Source organism: Oncorhynchus nerka, linkage group LG7 (assembly GCF_034236695.1).
Source record: "Oncorhynchus nerka isolate Pitt River linkage group LG7, Oner_Uvic_2.0, whole genome shotgun sequence".
Classification (NCBI taxonomy): domain Eukaryota; kingdom Metazoa; phylum Chordata; class Actinopteri; order Salmoniformes; family Salmonidae; genus Oncorhynchus; species Oncorhynchus nerka.
Genome location: NC_088402.1, coordinates 90109677 through 90129005, shown reverse-complemented (window position 1 = coordinate 90129005; position 19329 = coordinate 90109677). Strand labels below are relative to the sequence as shown.

At 41.1% G+C, this 19329-nt stretch overlaps 1 protein-coding gene and 1 long non-coding RNA gene across 4 annotated transcripts in view; one reads left to right on the top strand and one right to left on the bottom strand.

The window, feature by feature from the left end:
• LOC115118515 (tumor protein D54-like) overlaps window positions 1-2678 on the top strand; it is a 42860-nt gene extending 40182 nt beyond the window's left edge. Inside the window, exon 7 of the mRNA XM_029647145.2 lies at window positions 464-2678. Coding sequence (XP_029503005.1) covers window positions 464-550 — 87 coding nt within the window. The 3' untranslated portion in view covers window positions 551-2678. The remainder of the gene's footprint in view (window positions 1-463) is intronic.
• A 7900-nt stretch (window positions 2679-10578) lies between these two features.
• Window positions 10579-18605, bottom strand: LOC135572601 (uncharacterized). Of its 3 annotated transcripts, none has more exons than XR_010464443.1 (2): window positions 18448-18605; window positions 10579-15680 (listed from the first exon to the last, which is right to left on the bottom strand). It is a non-coding gene; the product is annotated as an uncharacterized LOC135572601 (long non-coding RNA). The 3 variants fall into 3 exon arrangements; XR_010464442.1 differs by lacking the exon at window positions 18448-18605 and adding an exon at window positions 15787-18437; XR_010464444.1 differs by lacking the exon at window positions 18448-18605 and adding an exon at window positions 16717-18437.
• Between the last annotated feature and the right edge of the window lie 724 nt (window positions 18606-19329).

The following is a 19329-nucleotide window of genomic DNA, read 5'->3' as shown; positions in this document are numbered from 1 at the left end:
TAAAAATGATATTGGATTATTCTCAACTGTCTCTCAAACATCTTTCTTTTTAAATGACTGTCTCCCTGAAGATTGACCATCTGTTCTGTTCACAGTTGGGCTGATTTGTGTCCCTTCCCTGCAGCACAGGTAAACGAAACGTGGCCTGGGGAAAGTTGATAAGAGTTGTACCTAGTATTTACTAACGGGCTTGTTTTGGGTTATTGTTAGCTTGTATTCTAGCTTGGTGTCACCCTCAGAGTTGTCACTTTATTTTTAATGTTTTACTGGTGCTGCAGCCCAGGCAATTTTTATTTTTGGTGTGAAACTTCTTAACAGATGCATGATCAGTACGAATTAACTTCAAAATACTGGGTTAATCTCTCGCACAAAGCTCCTTTTGAATGAAATGACTTCTGGGAAGATTTACCATCACATTGATACCAGACCATTTATAATAATAATTCTCTCTCTCATCCTTCAGTACATGGTGGTTGGACCCAGACGTAACGGAGAAGCTGTCCAGTCCCCGACCGAAACTAACCCCGTTCAGGACAACGCACCCTTCTGAAGCTCCTCCTTCCGCGCTTATCACCGGGACGACATCATCGCTGAGTGACCCTTGACCTGTGACATCACCCTCCACACCATATGCCATTACTCACTACTGCCTCCCTCCTCAGTTACCTATAGCCCAGTCCTAAATGGGCCCTTGGCTCCTAGGCCCTTGTGGAGATCTGATTAGGACTAGATAGGTGTAAGCAATACGGCAACAATTCAACGTATACTATGAGAAGGTGGAGCCACTCACCATATTGTTTAAACCGATCTGAGTTGTTGCCAGATTGCTTGCGCGCCTATCTAGTCAACTTCATCTCTACACAAGTACCTCGGGAGTTTTGGGCTTAAGGGTCGATCTAGAATCTCCCTCAGCCTCCTCGACCTACTAAAAGCATGTGCATATCTCATCTCAGTCGACCGCAACAGGACAACAGGTTACACACCATCAAATCAACACCACTTGTAAAAAAAAAAAAAAACAAACTTAAACCATTTTGTATTTATAAAACTATTTTACACTGCTTTTACATAACTTTTATCTATATGTAAAATTATATATGAATAGATATATTGTAAACAATACTGCAAGTCGGCATTTATCAGTAGGTGAGGAGGATGGAGAGTCTCGAGGAAACACGAGTGCAAAAAATGTCCAAAAGAGGAGAGAGAATATATGTCTAAAATAAAAAACACTATGAATACAACAACCATCTCTGTTTTGTACCCTGCTGGGCATTTACTTCAGTTTATTTTCTACACTGAACAGAATGTGAAGCAATGCTTTGGTGTATAGCTTCCTGGCGAATGTAGAAACTGTCTTTTGGCCTTATTCTTTCACTCCTATTACTTTGTTGGTAGAAAGGTTTCTTTCTTTTGGTGATAAAAAAAATATATAAAAAAATGAAGTGGTAGAAAAGGGTTTAAAAGGGGAGGGGTTTTATCACTCTGTGTTGGCTCACTGCTGATGTGCCACATCTGAGATGATCTACTTTGAAATTCAGTCCAGACATTCTGACATATGAAGAATTGTCCCCATGTCACAGAACTAATTCCCCACGTGTGTGTGCACGTGAATTATGTACACACCATACACTCCCACAGACCCTGACTAACGTCACTGTTATGATCACCAACACTTCCTGTTTTAGCCAGTGTGGACTAATCCAGCCTTTTTAACGCGGATGATCAACTAGCGGTCACCGTTATCCTGCCGCAACCTTCAACAGCAGCCGTTGGTTTGGTAGCACCGTCACTTTTTGTTATTTTCAACATGAAGTACCTACTTTAGATTTGTATTATTTTTGCCTGATTTTTAGTCTTTCTATCCATGGGATTGGATGTTCATTTAGCCTTTATCTAGCCTACTTAAGTAATTTACTTTTTTTTTTTTTCATTTTTAGTAGTCCTACTTAGGTGATGCATTTTAGATTCTTCTCTTGGGTGGAGTATAAGAGTCATTTTTGTATTTAAGTGCCATCTGTAAATCGTTTTGATTTATTAAACCTGCCTGTTATATTTCTCTCAAGAGAATCTTGAAGTTTAGATTTCATTAGGATGCCCATTTAGCTGTTGCGCATGCAGCAGCTACTCTTCCTGGGGTCTACATGAAACTAAATATATGACCGAGTACAGAACCGTTGTAGACGAGAACAGAAGATAATGGTACTGATACTGGTTTCCCAGACCCAGAGAATCTCCATTGAATACTTTTTAGTCCAGGACTGGTCTTTAATCAGTGTTGGCAGACCGGTCCTCACAGGCAGCCTAATTCTGATGTTTTGGACAATTATTGTTAAAAGATCTGATCTGATTGGTCAAAAGACTAATTAGCGGCAAAAGATCAGAATTGGGCTTGCCTGAGTAAACGCCGTTTTAAGTACAGTAGGTTTCTATTGTCTCTGGTTATGACATGGCAAAGAGAAAGGCCTTATGTAACTTGTGTAGAGCTGCAAATACATGTTTGGGTCAAATGTACATTTTTGCAACGGGATGAAAGAATGACTATATATAATTGCCTTATTTAGGACGTGAGTCTAGTTGTAGACAGTAAAGGGATCAGATAAGCTAATGTTGGCTGAAAAATAATAATTGTGGTTTGTTTTATGTTTGGATTTCAATAAAGAATTCATTTAAATAAAGGAGAGTTGTGTAGTTAGTGTTTACATTTGATTTGACTTCCGCAGATCATAAAGGAGGGATTTCCTATCCGAGTTAAGCGTGTGTAAATGGAACGTAATTCTCTTTTTAACGAATTTTTCTCTACATTAACTCATTGAACTCAAAGCATGAGAATAGCACGAGATTCGTTTAGGGTGAGGATCAAATCAATTAAGGTGTCTACAGTTACACCATATTCTGACCTCAAATGATTAAAAAACAATTGTGTTTTCCTGGCTTCCACTGTGATTGGCCACGCACCGCTACTGCCTTTATGCGCGATGAATAAGGTCAAGCGACCTGTTGGTTCCGAGGTGAACATCTACTTTGTTTTTTTATGATATAAATTACACCGTTCTCCATGCACTTTAATTTTCAGCAGTGAAGTATCTTTTGTATACACACTGTCTTATCAATTTAGGTTATGCCATGGTAGTTACTGCTAAACTGGTACCTTCAGCAGAGTAAACATGTTTGTTCGTTCTATCTTTGACTAGCGTTAGCTAACGTAAATAAGTTAACATTAGCCAACAAGAGTAGCTCAATCTGGAAGCCATCTATATCACACCTTTGCCTGGACAACACTCCTTCACTAAAAAATTAAGTTTTAAAATAGCTAGCTAACGCACGCTCTGTTTGTGTGTTGGTAGCAATAATTATATTTTAGTCCTCATTTGGACTGGTCTTCCAAGAGTCCTTAAACGTTAAAATACAATTGATAATACAATCACATTTTCATATATAACACATTGTTACAAACGTAACACTTAATACACAAACATATTGACCAGATCAATACTCTTTAACAGTCTGAAATGATAGATTGATTCCTTCATCTACCATATTCCTGCACAACCTTCCAATTTATTATATTTAAATGGTTCTAATGTATTGTTTGAATTTATATATATTGAAAGGTTTCTGGTTTGATCAGGTAAATTATTAAATTTCTTTATTGCTCAATGTTCTTTTGCCTATTTTTGTATTCATGTTACCTGATGAAATTGCTATACAATATGATCTTGTTGCCATCTGATGCACATTCAAATGTCATTTAAAAAAATCAACACTGCAGAGCTCTCCCGGTCCTCCGCCATGCCCTGATTGTATTAATGCTGATGATATCTGGAAATGTGCATGTACGCCCTGGCCAATCTAATGTTGCTGGCCCCAATTCGGACTTGTGCTCTGATATCTGTTTCACTGATTTCTGCTCTCATAAAAGCCTGTGTTTTCTGCACGTTAACACTAGACACTTATGAACTAAAATGTATCAATAGAAAGTGTGGGTTCACAGCTCCAATCCAGATGTGTTGGTCATTACTGAGACGTGGTTCAGAAAGAGTGTTTTGAACACTGATGTTAACCTTTCTGGTTATACATTTTTTCATCAAGACAGATCTTCCAAAGGTGGTGGAGTGGCAATCATTACCAAGGATCACCTTCAGTGCTCAGTTGTCTCCAACAAGTCTGTCCCCAAACAATTTGATTTGCTGGTTTTAAGCATTAAACTTTCAAATAGCTCTTTGTTGACTGTTGCTGGTTGTTATTGTCCACCAGCAGCAGCAGCCTGTACCCTACCTGCCCTAAGCTCTCTCCTGACCCCTTACACTAAGTCTGAATGTGTCTTGCTTGGTGACCTAAACTGGGACATGCTTAAACCACCTGACCAAGTCCTAAAGCAATGGGACTCCCTAAATCTCTCTCAGAATATTACCAATCCCACAAGGTATGACTTCAAACACACAGAAAAGGCTACTCTCCTTGATGTTATCCTCACAAATAATCCTGATAGGTATCAGTCTGGTGTTTTCTGTAATGACCTTAGTGATCACTGTTTTACAGCCTGTGTTAGTGATGGCTGCTCAGTGAAACGACCTGTGCTTTTACACCTGCATTGTTTGCTGTTTGGGGTTTTAGGCTGGGTTTCTGTACAGCACTTTGAGATATCAGCTGATGTACGAAGGGCTATATAAATAAATTTGATTTGATTTGATTCTGATTTGTCATAGACGCTTGCTAAAAAACTTTAATGGGCAAGCCTTCCTTCATGACTTGGCCTCTTTAAATTGGTATAGAATCAGCTTGATTCACTCTGTAGAAGACACTTGGACCTTCTTTTTTGATATTTTCCGTGGTATTGTTAACAAACACGCCCCCATAAAGAAAATGAGAATTAAAAACAGGTTCAGCCCCTGGTTCGAACGTGAGCTGGCAGAGTTACTCCACCTCAAGAATACCATTTGACGAAAGGCTCGGCACACGCATACTCAGGCTGACTGGCTCTCGTTCAGGCAAATGAGAAATAAGTGCACTCAGGCTATCTGGAAGGCCAAAGTTAGTTACTTTAAGGCTCCGTTCTCTCTCTGTGGGTCCAACCCCAAGAAGTTCTGGAAAACAGTTAAAGACCTGGAGAATAAACCCTCCTCCTCACAGCTGCCCATGTCCCTTAATGTTGATGATGTGGTTGTTACTGACAAGAAGCACATGGCTGAGCTCTTTAATCACCACTTCATTAAGTCAGGATTCCTATTTGACTCAGCCATGCCTCATTGACCGTCCAACACTTCCTCATCTCCCACCCCTTCTAATGCGATTAGTTCTGCTGCTCCTCCCTCTTTTCCTCCTGCCCCGCTACAAAGTTTCTCCCTGCAAGAGGTCACAGCCTGAGGTGCTAAAGGAACTCCTTAAACTTGACCCCCAAAAAACATCTGGGTCAGATGGTTTAGACCCTTTCTTCTTTAAGGTCGCCGAGGCTGTCTCTCCTCTCTGGGGAGGTTCCCATTGCTTGGAAGGCAGCCACAGTACGTCCTTTATTTCAAGGGGGAGATCAAGCTGATCCGAACTGTTATAGGTCAAATTCTATTTTGCCCTTTTTATCAAAAGTGTTGGGGGGGGGAAAAAAATTATTGATGTCTATAGTATTCTCTCTGGTTTACAATCTGGTTTCCGCCCAGGTTATGGATGTGTCACTGCAACCTTAAAGGTCCTAAGTGATGTCACCATTGCTCTTGATTCTAAGCAATGTTGCGCTGCTATTTTTATTGACCTGGCCAAAGCTTTTGATACGGTAGACCATTAAATTCTTGTGGGACGGCTAAGGAGTATTGGTGTCTCTGAGGGGTCTTTGGCCTGGTTTGCTAACTACCTCTCTCAAAGAATGCAGTGTATCAGCCACTGCCTGTCACCAAGGAGTACCGCAAGGCTCAATACTAGGCCCCACGCTCTTCTCAATTTACATCAACAACATAGCTCAGGCAGTAGGAAGCTCTCTCATCCATTTTCTACAACAAAGCTTTCTTAGTGTAGAAAAGGCCCATGGAGTTGGTGGAATAATCCTTTAATTCATTGCCATTTACTCAGCTGGGCCAGGGGCGCTTTAATTAGGTCAGGTGGAAATGTCCGACAGCTCTCAACTCCATAAAAGGAGGAAATGGCCATCGCCTGATCTCGCTGCTTTCTCTTCCTTAAGTCCATCTGATCCAGAAGTTCTGTGCGTCCATGAATCCACGTAAGTCGACCGACTTTTACCTTTCATCTGAATTATCTGTGGTGATCGGGAGAGTGGGCCATTCAGTTACTGTTAATAGTTATTACCGCGGAGCGCGGCTTGGAGCGCAGCTTCAAACATATTGTGTAATGTGAATTGTCAATGATCACTGCCCTACGGATCCTCATAGGCCAATTATACAATCGATATGGTTCATGTGTATTGAAATTAATTATATGTACACATGAAGACAATTGAAAGAGTGAAATGAGAAACGTCATTGTTTGCTAACTGATTGACTTTGATCATGGGGATTATAGATTGTATAACCATTCACTGTTTGTATTCTTTCATGATTTATGATAAATAGTTATGAGCCTAAATTACTCGCGGATGATTACTTCTTAATGAACTGGACTGTTGAATTCCCTAACTTATGTTAATAATGACTGATATGATTTGATCTTTGATTATGAATTTGATTGGATACATGTTATTTGTTTCCTTTGTGATGCAGCACAGACTACTCAGTAAATATACCACTTTATGGTTAAAGGAATTCCTGCCTCAGTCTCATCCATTCCTCTGTCACCTGACCACCTGTTCACCTTCACTGTCAGTCATCCTACCTGTCCAACTACCCACACAGATTCCAATAATCTTTCACTTAGTATCCAACAAGCTTTCTCTGCCCTTAACCTTGTTCTGAACACCTCCAAAACAAAGGTCATGTGGTTTGGTAAGAACAATGCCCCTCTCCCCACCGGTGTGATTACTACCTCTGAGGGTTCAGAGCTTGAGGTAGTCACCTCATACAAGTACTTGGGAGTATGGCTAGACGGTACACTGTCCTTCTCTCAGCACATATCAAAGCTGCAGGGTACAGTTAAATCTAGACTTGGTTTCCTCTATCGCAATCGCTCCTCTTTCACCCCAGCTTCCAAACTAACCCCGATCCAGATGACCATCCTGCCCATGCTAGATTACAGAGACATAATTTATAGATCGGCAGGTCAGGGTGCTCTCGAGTGGCTAGATGTTCTTTACCATTCGGCCATCAGATTTGCCACCAATGCTCCTCATAGGACACATCACTGCACTCTATACTCCTCTGTAAACTGGTCATCTCCGTTTACCCGTCGCAAGACCCACTGGTTGTTTCTTATTTATTAAACCCTCATAGGCCTCATCCCCCCCTATCTGAGATATCTACTGCAGCCCTCTTAGGCCTCACTCCCCCCTATCTGAGATATCTACTGCAGCCCTCATAGGCCTCACTCCCCCCTATCTGAGATATCTACTGCAGCCCTCATAGGCCTCACTCCCCTATCTGAGATATCTACTGCAGCCCTCATAGGCCTCACTCCCCCTATCTGAGATATCTACTGCAGCCCTCATAGGCCTCACTCCCCCCTATCTGAGATATCTACTGCAGCCCTCATAGGCCTCACTCCCCCCTATCTGAGATATCTACTGCAGCCCTCATAGGCCTCACTCCCCCTATCTGAGATATCTACTGCAGCCCTCATAGGCCTCACTCCCCCTATCTGAGATATCTACTGCAGCCCTCATAGGCCTCACTCCCCCTATCTGAGATATCTACTGCAGCCCTCATAGGCCTCACTCCCCCTATCTGAGATATCTACTGCAGCCCTCATAGGCCTCACTCCCCCTATCTGAGATATCTACTGCAGCCCTCATAGGCCTCACTCCCCCTATCTGAGATATCTACTGCAGCCCTCTTAGGCCTCACTCCCCCTATCTGAGATATCTACTGCAGCCCTCTTAGGCCTCACTCCCCCCATCTGAGATATCTACTGCAGCCCTCATAGGCCTCACTCCCCCTATCTGAGATATCTACTGCAGCCCTCATAGGCCTCACTCCCCCTATCTGAGATATCTACTGCAGCCCTCTTAGGCCTCACTCCCCCATCTGAGATATCTACTGCAGCCCTCATAGGCCTCACTCCCCCTATCTGAGATATCTACTGCAGCCCTCATAGGCCTCACTCCCCCTATCTGAGATATCTACTGCAGCCCTCATAGGCCTCACTCCCCCTATCTGAGATATCTACTGCAGCCCTCTTAGGCCTCACTCCCCCCATCTGAGATATCTACTGCAGCCCTCATAGGCCTCACTCCCCCCTATCTGAGATATCTACTGCAGCCCTCATAGGCCTCACTCCCCCCTATCTGAGATATCTACTGCAGCCCTCATAGGCCTCACTCCCTCCTATCTGAGATATCTACTGCAGCCCTCATCCTCCACATACAACACCTGTTCACTCCCCCCTATCTGAGATATCTACTGCAGCCCTCATCCTCCACATACAACACCTGTTCACTCCCCCCTATCTGAGATATCTACTGCAGCCCTCATCCTCCACATACAACACCTGTTCACTCCCCCCTATCTGAGATATCTACTGCAGCCCTCATCCTCCACATACAACACCTGTTCACTCCCCCCTATCTGAGATATCTACTGCAGCCCTCATCCTCCACATACAACACCTGTTCTGTCAGTCACAATCTGTTAAAGGTCCCCAAAGGACACACATCCCCGGGTCGCTCCTCTTTTCAGTTCGCTGTAGCTAGTGACTGAAACGAGCTGCAAAAAAAACACTCAAAAAGGAACAGTTTTATCTCAATCTCTTCATTCAAAGACTCAATCATGGACAGACACTTACTGACAGTTGTTGCTGCTTTGTGTGATGGATTGTTGTCTCTACCTTCTTGCCCTTTGTGCTGTTGTCTGTGCCCAATAATGTTTGTACCATGTTGTTGTCATGTGTTGCTGCCATGCTATGTTATTGTCTTAGGTTTCTCTTTATGTAGTCTTGTGGTGTCTCTCTTGTCGTAATGTGTGTTTTGTCCTATATTTTTATTTTTAATCCCAGCCCATGTCCCTGCTGGAGGCCTTTTGGTAGGCTAGTTGCCTAGTTAAATAAAGGTTACATTTAAAAAAGTATATTTTCTGTCTGGATAACACATAGATGGTGGACAGTCTATTCCTAGTATTGACTGAATGTCTCTTAGCAACTGAATACTGTTGTGAGTGGAGTTTGGCCGCTTTAAATCGTGTACATTATGACATAAAATAAGCATGGTTTTTTTTCATGATCTTGTTGATGACCAACCAAGAGCATTGTGCATGACTACAACAGACGAACCATATCTCCAACCTTAAAAACAATCCTTACTGCTTTGTTCTGTCCAATCTGCAGCCTCCTAATTTAACTTGTTGTTTGTTGCTTTTCCCCAGACCACAGAACAGTAGTTCACTTGTCTCTCAATTAATGCTTGGGTTGTTTGCTTTAAGAATCTTTAACGAGTAAATATTTAGCTATCCTTCTGATCATGTATGCAGCTTAAATTATACTTTTTAAAATATTTTTTTTTACATAGATCAGTTATTTGAGACAACCATGATAAGCAGTTGTCTAGTAGTTTAGTTTCTGCGCCTTCCTCAATTTGTACCCCCCCCCATACTTAATTGAATCCCATGCTGTCTTTTCCTGGTGGAACAGACCAGCATAACCTTGGTTTTCTTCGTGTTCAAAACAAGTTTGTCCGGCATTCCCAGATCTACTTGTAGAGCTTGCTATACCTGTTGAACCGATTGTCCTCCTGTATAAATTGTAGTATCATCTGCAAATATAGTAGCTTGAGTTTCAGATAAGGCATAAGGAAGGTGGTTGGTATATATTAAAACCTCTTTGGGCTGAAATCCCGTTAACGGGGTCGATATGACAACAGCCAGTGAAAGTGCAGGGTGCCAAATTCAAAACAACAGAAATCTCAATCTTAATAAATTAGTTAATCACACCAGTGTCTGATTTCAAATAGGCTTTACAGCGAAAGCACCACAAACGATTATGTTAGGTCAGAGCCAAGTCACAAGAACACACACAGCCATTTTTCCAGCCAAAGAGTGGAGTCACAAAAATTATAAATAGAGATAGAATGAATCACTAACCTTTGATGATCTTCATTAGATGACACTCATAGGACTTCATGTTACACAATAGATGTATGTTTTGTTCGATAAAGTGAATATTTATATAAAAAAAATTCTCAGTATACATTGGGCGCGTTATGTTCAGTAGTTCCAGGTGATTTTGCAGAGAGCCACATCAATTTACAGAAATACTCATTATAAATGTTGATGGAAATACAAGTGTTATGCATGGAATTAAAGATATACTTCTCCTTAAGCGTTATGAAAAAAGCACACCATGCAATAATCAGGCAACAAATACATATATCCTTGATAGAGGAATTCTAAATTCCTTTATGTTTAATTGCCAAATCCAATTAAATTCACACTCATTTCTAATTCATGATAAGTTGTAAGTTTATCATTTGCATGAATTAGCACGAGACCAGTCTTAAAAACAAGTTCAGCATTTATTCTTGATGAGTACTGACCCAAAATACAAAGAACATTACATTTTAAAGGAAGTGAACATAAAATGACGTCATCAGTTACACCCTCTCTCTGATTCTCACAAGAGCCCATTGTTCATCAGGCCTGGAACGTCTCCCAGACATTTCTTATCTGTCGGACCGCCACAGCCTCGCTCCCACGTTAACTCTACATTCCAACCTGCCTAAAGGATAAACTCCTCTCCCCTAATGGAATCCAACCAAAACATTCTCATCAGTTTGAAAAACGATCTTATCCCTTTCCCAGGAGACACAGACACAATTCATTTCTGCTTACATTTTCAGTAACAGTACAATTAAGAACCCATACTTTTCAAATCATAACATAAGTATTAGCATGAATGGTTCTAATCATTAATGTATACATAATTGATTATCTAAACTATATTTTCCTCTATCAATCCTCCCTTTGATCAAATATTATACATTCAATTCTACATCTAGTTTTATTTAATCATAAAAAATGAAAGTATAAACAACTTAATTAACCTTTTTATAGAGGTTTATCAGATTATCATATGAATAGACAAATAATCAACAAATCAATTATAAATGTTTATCCAACTCTCCACATTTCATTAATCAATTCTAACCTTAACTCCAACTGTTTTTAAACCTGCATCAGAATCATAACTCCTCTTTCAGGATCTTTTTTCTTTTTACAATCTTTATTAAAAAACAGTTTAATCATTGAAACAAATTACAATCCAATTCCCCTACATCTCAACACTATTCTCATCAAACATAAATTCCCCACAAATGACAGATCCGGATTCGTCCACTTCCTCTGTAGACATGCCTTCAGTCCTCCATGGGTCAGAACCTGGAATCTGGAATCTGTAGTGTCATTGATCTCTCCAGAGTCCCGGAAACAATAACTTTCATACATACACGCAATCAACCACGTACGTACAAGACTAACACAGTCACACCGGTTAAAGTGGCCCATAACAGCACATTTTTCCATAAATACTGTCTACCCAATTTAGTTCAGAGAAGTATCCACCCCAGAGTTTCTGCCAATCTGTGAGCCAGGGTGGTCAAAACAGCTGAGGCTTCGGGCACTGATTCGTCCGGAGCTGTGCTACCTGGGATGTAAGACACGGTCCTGATTACCACGCCCACTTTCTCCTTTTATCTAATGCAAATTCTGTTCTGTCAGGTCTTCCAGCTGATTGCTTCAGTCTGTTCTACAAACCCTTTAATAACCCTTCTGGTAACTATAATTAATCCAGTCTACATTCTGATTGAGAGTAGACCACTCTAAAAATACTTGACTCTAATCCTGCTAGTATCTGATTTCTTGCCTTGAACTCATCCGGCACCTCTCGTGGAACCCCAATGTTATCAATATATACTCTGTCGTCAAAAGACCAAGATGGAGCATCTCTTTTCTCTCGTTTGGCTAACTTCATGTCTTGTTGTTGTATGAGTGTAAAATGCATTCCTAACCAGTCCAATCAGTCAAACTCATTCCCCCGCACAACCACCAGATGGCGACACTGGCCCATTTTACAACTGTCATTATCTGGCATTCCTGCTTTCATGAACAGCTTTACCATACATGCCATTCCCTTAGGGGAATTAATTCCGTTCAGTGGGATAGGGATAGTTGTTAACTGGGGTTTAGCGTTCGCACAGACATAACATTCTTCTTTAGCCACTGATCTGGCCGTATATTGAATCCATAAGTTGGACTCCCCAAACCCAGTCTCCACCTGGTCCCAAATTGAGTGTATGGGTTTACGTAGCCATCCCTTTCAGTGTGAGCTATGACCTGGCTCCACGACTTACACGGTGATTTACACAAATACTTCCCATAGAGTCCCATGGTTCTAGACTGCCAAGGGGTGAATGACCCCAATTGGTCTACACAAAATTCTACTGAGAGATCCTTGCCCAATTCCACCCTCACTTCCTTACTATTTTGTTTCAGTGACCTTCTGAGAATCTTAGGTAACATCCCATTTCCCTCATCTAGCACATGAGTCAAATTATCCTCTTTGGCACTTTCCGGGGGATCATGGTGAATCAGGAATATGGCCCCCACAATAAAACAGCTCAGGACGGTCAGTGCGCACGTGAAGCCCCACCCTCTCCCCGAGAACATATCAACAGCCAGAGGCCAAGCCATCACTTCACTTCTATGAACGCTCACAGCTGGGGAAAGGTCGGGTATAGGGAATCTTCAGAAGGAGTTTGACCCCCGTTCCATATGGGTCACGGTTCCTCTCCAACTCCTGTGATCGTCCGACAGTGCTAGTGTGACTCACCCTCTTACAATGTGTGATATGCACCCAGGTAGCTCTTTCGGCTAATCTCACAGCGAAGGCAGTCACCAGTAGTACTTGGAATGGTCCCTCCCACCGAGGCTGTTTCCAGTTTTTTCTCTTTAGCGATTGGACCCAGATCCAGTCTCCTGGTTGAATCTCGTGTGCCACCTCCCTCTGTAGTTCTCCTGCTGGGCATAAAACTTTTGACATACGTGTTTGATTAATGAACAACCTCATATGTGTTCCACCATACTGCTTTCTATTTCTACATTTGCTTCCTCCAATCGCCCTAATTGGGGCATTCTATAGGGTCTACCAAAAACCTTCTCAAATGGAGATAGCCCCTCCCTATCAGGGGTTATTCTAATAGTCATTAACACTATGGGCAGGCATTTTACCCAGTTCATTCCAGTACTTAGGTGTGTTTTCCTTAATCGACCTTTTACCGATCGATTCATGTTCTCGATAAGGCCAGCGCTTTGGGGGTGATAAGAACAACGTTTCTTCATATTTATATCCAATTTCTGACCTATATGATCAATTACTTGATTAGAAAAATGGGAACCATTGTCGCTATAAATAGTTTCTTATTCGTCAAACCAATTAACATTTTTTTATTTTTTATATTAGTTAATTATCCCGTAGGTCACATCCTATTCTAGAACACTATTTACCCATCCCCCTTTTGTTACCTGGCTCTGCCCAGGTAACAACCTTGCCTTATTCTTATACAATGACTTAGATAAGATTTAGTGAATTATCCTTATGTCTGAAATTCCATTTAGGAGTGTCCCTTTCATTTTCCACATGTCCAACTCTCACCCCTGTCTCCACCCAGCAACTCTATCCACCCATTATGCTATCTTTGCTCGTCCTGGCTTTGCTCGTCTCCCTGTAAAACTTCTCTGCTCTCCAACCTTCAAGGTCTCTGCAGTGCGGGGGATGGCTCCTCTGTCTGCCTAGCTATGTTACTCATGTCTCACTGTTTGGCTCCATCCAAACCCATGGACCCTCTTTTAGAGAAAAAAACATGTCTATGAGCTGCTTTTCTCCAAATTCCTTAATCCTAACAATAATCCTAACTCCTCATAGATGTCCTATATTCCTGCCAAATACAATACCATTTAAAAACTTATAATCTAATAAATGCTAACCATATTAAAAATCCTTCCTACACTAACAAGCCCTCTCCTTGGGGACCCTCATTATTCTATCTGACCATAACATGGATTTAATGTGTTGCAAAGTGTGGAATAAAACTTTGGTCCTGTAAAACAGAGTAAAGCAGAACAAAGCATTCTTATAACCCATCTGGTCCTCTCAGCTATTCTTATCCAGCACCAGGTGGGCACCATGCCACCCTTCACGACAGGGAGAACAAACATACATGGGTCATCCTCAGTCAGTCTTATCCTTCCCTCAAGGCATGCTTCACCTCAGCCTCTCCAACTGGAGCATCAAGCAAAGGTATCATGCCTGAAGCCTTCAACACATCTGTAACAGACTTCTAATAACACGGTATGATGCAAGCAGCACATGACATCAATAACAAATAATACAAGAATTAGGGTCAGAAATCCAGTAACCATCATATCAGTGTACTTACCAAACCAGGCCAAGAGAACAGACTCCTCCACCCCCCCCGTGGACCTCGTCTTAGCAGATAGTGCATCAAGCCCGCCTTAGATATCATCTGGACTGGTATTATTAGGAATATACGTGCAACATTGTTTACCGAACATCTTGCAAACGTCCCCCTGACTGGCAAGAAGCATATCCAAGGCAAATCTATTCTGTCTGGAAACCCCAAATGTGGCCCCAAGCTGTTCAGACATACTAGTGAGTGCATCACGGGAGTAATTCACAAAACGCTGTTGATTATAGTAGATATAATTAATCCATGCAGTCTGTCTAGCATCCACTATGGCTAGACCCATAGTAGGTAGTAAGTGCCAGAGTCCATCATTCCTATCCAAGGCCTGAAACTCATGAGGAATCCCCACTGGTACTCCCAACAGGTTAGTGTGTATGTCAACTACATCCTCTGTCCATGGAGCACTACATCTATGTGTCCCATGGGATGGAGTGTTTTCAGGTCCCCTGGATACAGAACCCAACAGCTGTTCAGCAGCAACATCAACAATGGTCAGTGGAATTATCAAACTGGTCAGACCACACGTACCTTGCCATTCTCCTCTAAGAATGGGTCTCAGCACTCTTTTGGCTCCACTCATCCACCTCACATCAGCCTGTAACTGGCCAAGTGGAATTAATGGTTATGTTACTACTGCAATCAGCTTCAGGCAATCTCCCATAATCAATGCCATTACCTGTACCCGTGATGCACTCGTAATTGCCCCCATATGCCTCAACACCCCAAGAGGCCCCAGCGAGGTACTGCAGGAAACACAGGGCTCAAAGAGGAACAGAGGGTTGAATTGGGCTTAACCTGGTAACAACTTCTCAGAATACACAACCACCCCTCTCATTCTCCTACAGCAAATGGGTGTGTAGCCAGAACAGGTCTAGCATGACTACAAATAATGCAGTCCTTTCTTCTACAACCACAAATTGTCCCTACCATCAAAACCAGTCTCAATGCCTAATTGATCAATAGCCGAATAGTCTCTAACATTAATTACCTGAATGGTATTTTTAACACAGTGGTGGTAGAGGAGTGTGTCCGGCTACCTCTGGTCTTGGCAGTACCTTAATAGAAAACACACCCATCATGTCTGTCCTCGTCCTTTGTAGTCCGGGGATGTAAGTGCCTGCATCAGAGAGATTAATAGTTTTGATGGTTAGTAGGATTTCATCACCTTTACAAAGTTCAACAGTACTCCCAGGTTTCCCCCATACCATGGAAAACCTATCCACCTTTGTGGGATTCCCTATGCCATAAGGATATCCTCTTCTCCAGTCCCAGAACTGTCCCAAATTGGTTATCATGTAATCCCCATACGGACACCCTCCCCCATTACACAGGTAATGTCCCCCATCTTTTGACACTCCTGTACACGGGTGTTAAAATCAAACAAAAATACCTCAATTTCTTCCCTGCCCTGTTGGCCCAGAATATGTTATCTTCCCCTATTTATTCTAAATGATGAATATGACTTTCTCTCTGTTACAAAACCAACTTCCTAATAGCCCATTCAAAAAAACTTCACAGCTAATGTTATAAGACAGAATCCTGAACCACTTTCTCATTTGCGGTTCAAACAGTAATTCTAAACCCTCAACCAAAACTGCTTCATTTCTAATGAATTTACCTTAACACTAGTAACTCAATATGACACCATTCATTATACAAATGACTCTCCCCTGGGGCTGATCAGACCCCAGAAGCCAGTCATGATAAGGTCAAAAGGTCATACCATATTAGACATAAAGATCCCTTTATCCTTACAATAGAAATAGTCACTTGTGTGATTCAAACCCATAAAAAAACATCTCATAAGGTTCCATATGTGAGCGTGCCTCTTTAAAATCTACTTGCACTAACATTCAATAATGCTACCTCGAATCAGAAACTCAATAAGTGAACTATAACTAAAACCTAATGATAATTCCCCTTTGACTCAAATCATTAATCATAAGTTTTGAACATCGTCTACGGATATGTTTGCTTAAATGGCCATGCTACCTTTAGATACAATTAACCCGATAACATTATTATCCAATGCATTACTTTTTCTCTCTGCCGCAAATGTCGTACATTTCGCAGTGTAAGGAATCCGTAATTTAATCCCCGATATTTAATAAATATGCATTTGCATTCCCTCATGGCTCTTTTAATTTATTTACTTATGGGTAACTTTCATCCGTTCCGGAACAAAGAGTTCTACCTAAACCCCGCCAGAACACACTGTTCAACTAAGTTAAATCAAACCCAAAAATTGACTATAACCAATAAACAAATAAACAAAACACTTTTATCTCAACTTCTGAAAGGTTACTCGAAGCCTCGATACACACACTAATAGCCATTACAGTTTGCTCCGTTATTCCCAGTCTCTGGTGACAAAAGTGTCGCGCTAGTGACGTCATCATCAAGCGCTCAACCTGCCAATTCGTAGCGACTTCAAATGGATTGTAAATAATTCTTGTTCGATTAACCAACCCTAATTTATCACATCTGTTCTAATCCTGAATTATAATTTACCACCCCAACCAACATTTCTAAATTCGCCAATTTTATAAAAGCTTTTCGATGGGCATAAATCATAATGGTCTCTTTGTTATCATTTAGAATCCATTTTGCTCTAAATACCTGTCTCGTCTTTGACTTAGTATTTTAATTACAACTCTATTCCCAATACGTTATTCACTTGTCTAATTACAACTCAGGCCAGCATTAGTGAGTGCTCGCCTTAAAAATGCCTTGTCTCTGGGAACAGGGAAATCCCCTTAACCCAAACATTTACTCCTACAACGACACCCAATAATTCTTATGATCCCTTCACGTCGTTCGTTTTAAATCTCTTGATGTTTCATGTAACTTATTTTTCTCTCTTTGAATTGTCGTCCCACAATATTTTTTCCCACTTGTCATACACTCAAACCACTGTGATTACCGTGCACTGTCCCTTTAAGATAAGACTTTTCATTTGTTCCCCGCAACGAGAACGGAAATCAGATCATTTTTAGAATACGTTACTTTTTGTTCAAATTCACTGTTGTTACCTTAACCAAAAATCAATAATCAGAAAAACAATCACAACTTCTTACGATTAAACTATTCTTACCTAATTTATAGTCCAAAGCGTTGCACTATATAGCCCCATTGAGTGTCTAGCAATTCCGTTGCTTGGCTATAGACACAAATCTGCCCGCCTTTGTAAAATATATATTCCCTATTCAGATTGAGTTCAGTTTTAAATTCTAATCATCAGAGTAAACCCAACCGAACTTCTCAATTTACTATACCCTAACGTTAAACGTACCATGTTTTTGTGTTAAACTTATCATGTCAATTGATTCATAATTAGCCGTAACGTCCAGGCAGGCTGGAACTGCATCGTATCTCCCCGTTATCCCCTCCATTCAACTCCAGACAACTCTCTCTCTTCTATGTTACATCTATTTAATTACGACTCCCATCTCAATACATTATTCCACCAGATCATTTTGGGCGAAATAGCGTTTTACATAGAAATTGTCTCGCCATTATTTTTAATGACTTCTTTTGTCAATTCTATCTAGAACACATAATATCCGTTCAGTTATATCTTTTGCAAACACTGGCGACCGTATTTTTCAGGCAAAACATGCAAATAGGTCAATTACGATCTAAAATCAATTTTAGTTAAACGGGAACCGAACCGTGGATTACCGTAGGTGAGACTGCCGCGCTCACCATTCCCCTACCAGCACAATGGAATTTGACTGAGACTCTCCGCAAATATACCCATTTTCACAGTTATCTGAAGTTGTTACTCCGACATCTAGACAACAGAAAATAACCCAAATTCAAACGCCCAACGTTTTCTCTCAGTTTAGGATTCTCATTCATCTAAAGTCTGACATTTAACTCACCCGTATACAGTAATCAGCTGTTCCGTTTCTTCCCACGGAACCTCAACCACACGATCACTTTTCACTATCAAGAACACTGACTACCAAGAACCGGGAAAGACCCCCCATACATACATCGCTCGATCTCCCGTCAGTTCTGGGGCTTCTTCCGAGGCCTTTCTCCCCATTCTTAATCCTTACCGTTACTAGTAGCTATGGTCTTTAAACACTTATCTATGCCTTTCTATATAATTTTAAATTCTATATGTGTGGCTTTCTACGAATTAACACTTTACCATTACTCAATTGCTTAGTTTTTCTGTCTGGCTATGTGTATTTTTATTTGGATATTTCAGTAGTATTAGTTCATTAGGAACGATGATCAATATTTTTACAAGATTACCGTCCTATTTCCCAGTACTTTATTTAATATCCCGTCTTAATCTCGGGCGGGTGCGTTTCTCACGATTAAATTTAGCTCTTTTATGGAAATCTTACCAATAGTTTTGACTTTTGAATCAGATTTTTAGGTCTAACCTAACAACTATAAGCCCAGGGTTTGTAAGGCCCTAGTTAAAATCTTACTTTCCGGTTGTGTAGGTAAAGAACTCTAATAATCGTTATCTCACTCCGCTAATTGTTAGATTTCCCTCTCGCCTGGAACTGTCATGTCTAAAGAATGGCTTTTATCTCATTTCTTTAGATTGAAGTTTCCCTCTCCTCCTCATTTGGATATTTTCAGTAGTATTAGTTGAATCGGGACAGTGATCAATACTGCCACTATTCACATGACCAATCCAGTTATCTTGCGCTTGCGGTCTCTCTACGCCCAGTATTTGTACAAGATCCCGTCCTATAATATCCCTTCTTAATCTCGGGCTGGTGTGCCACTCATGACTAAGT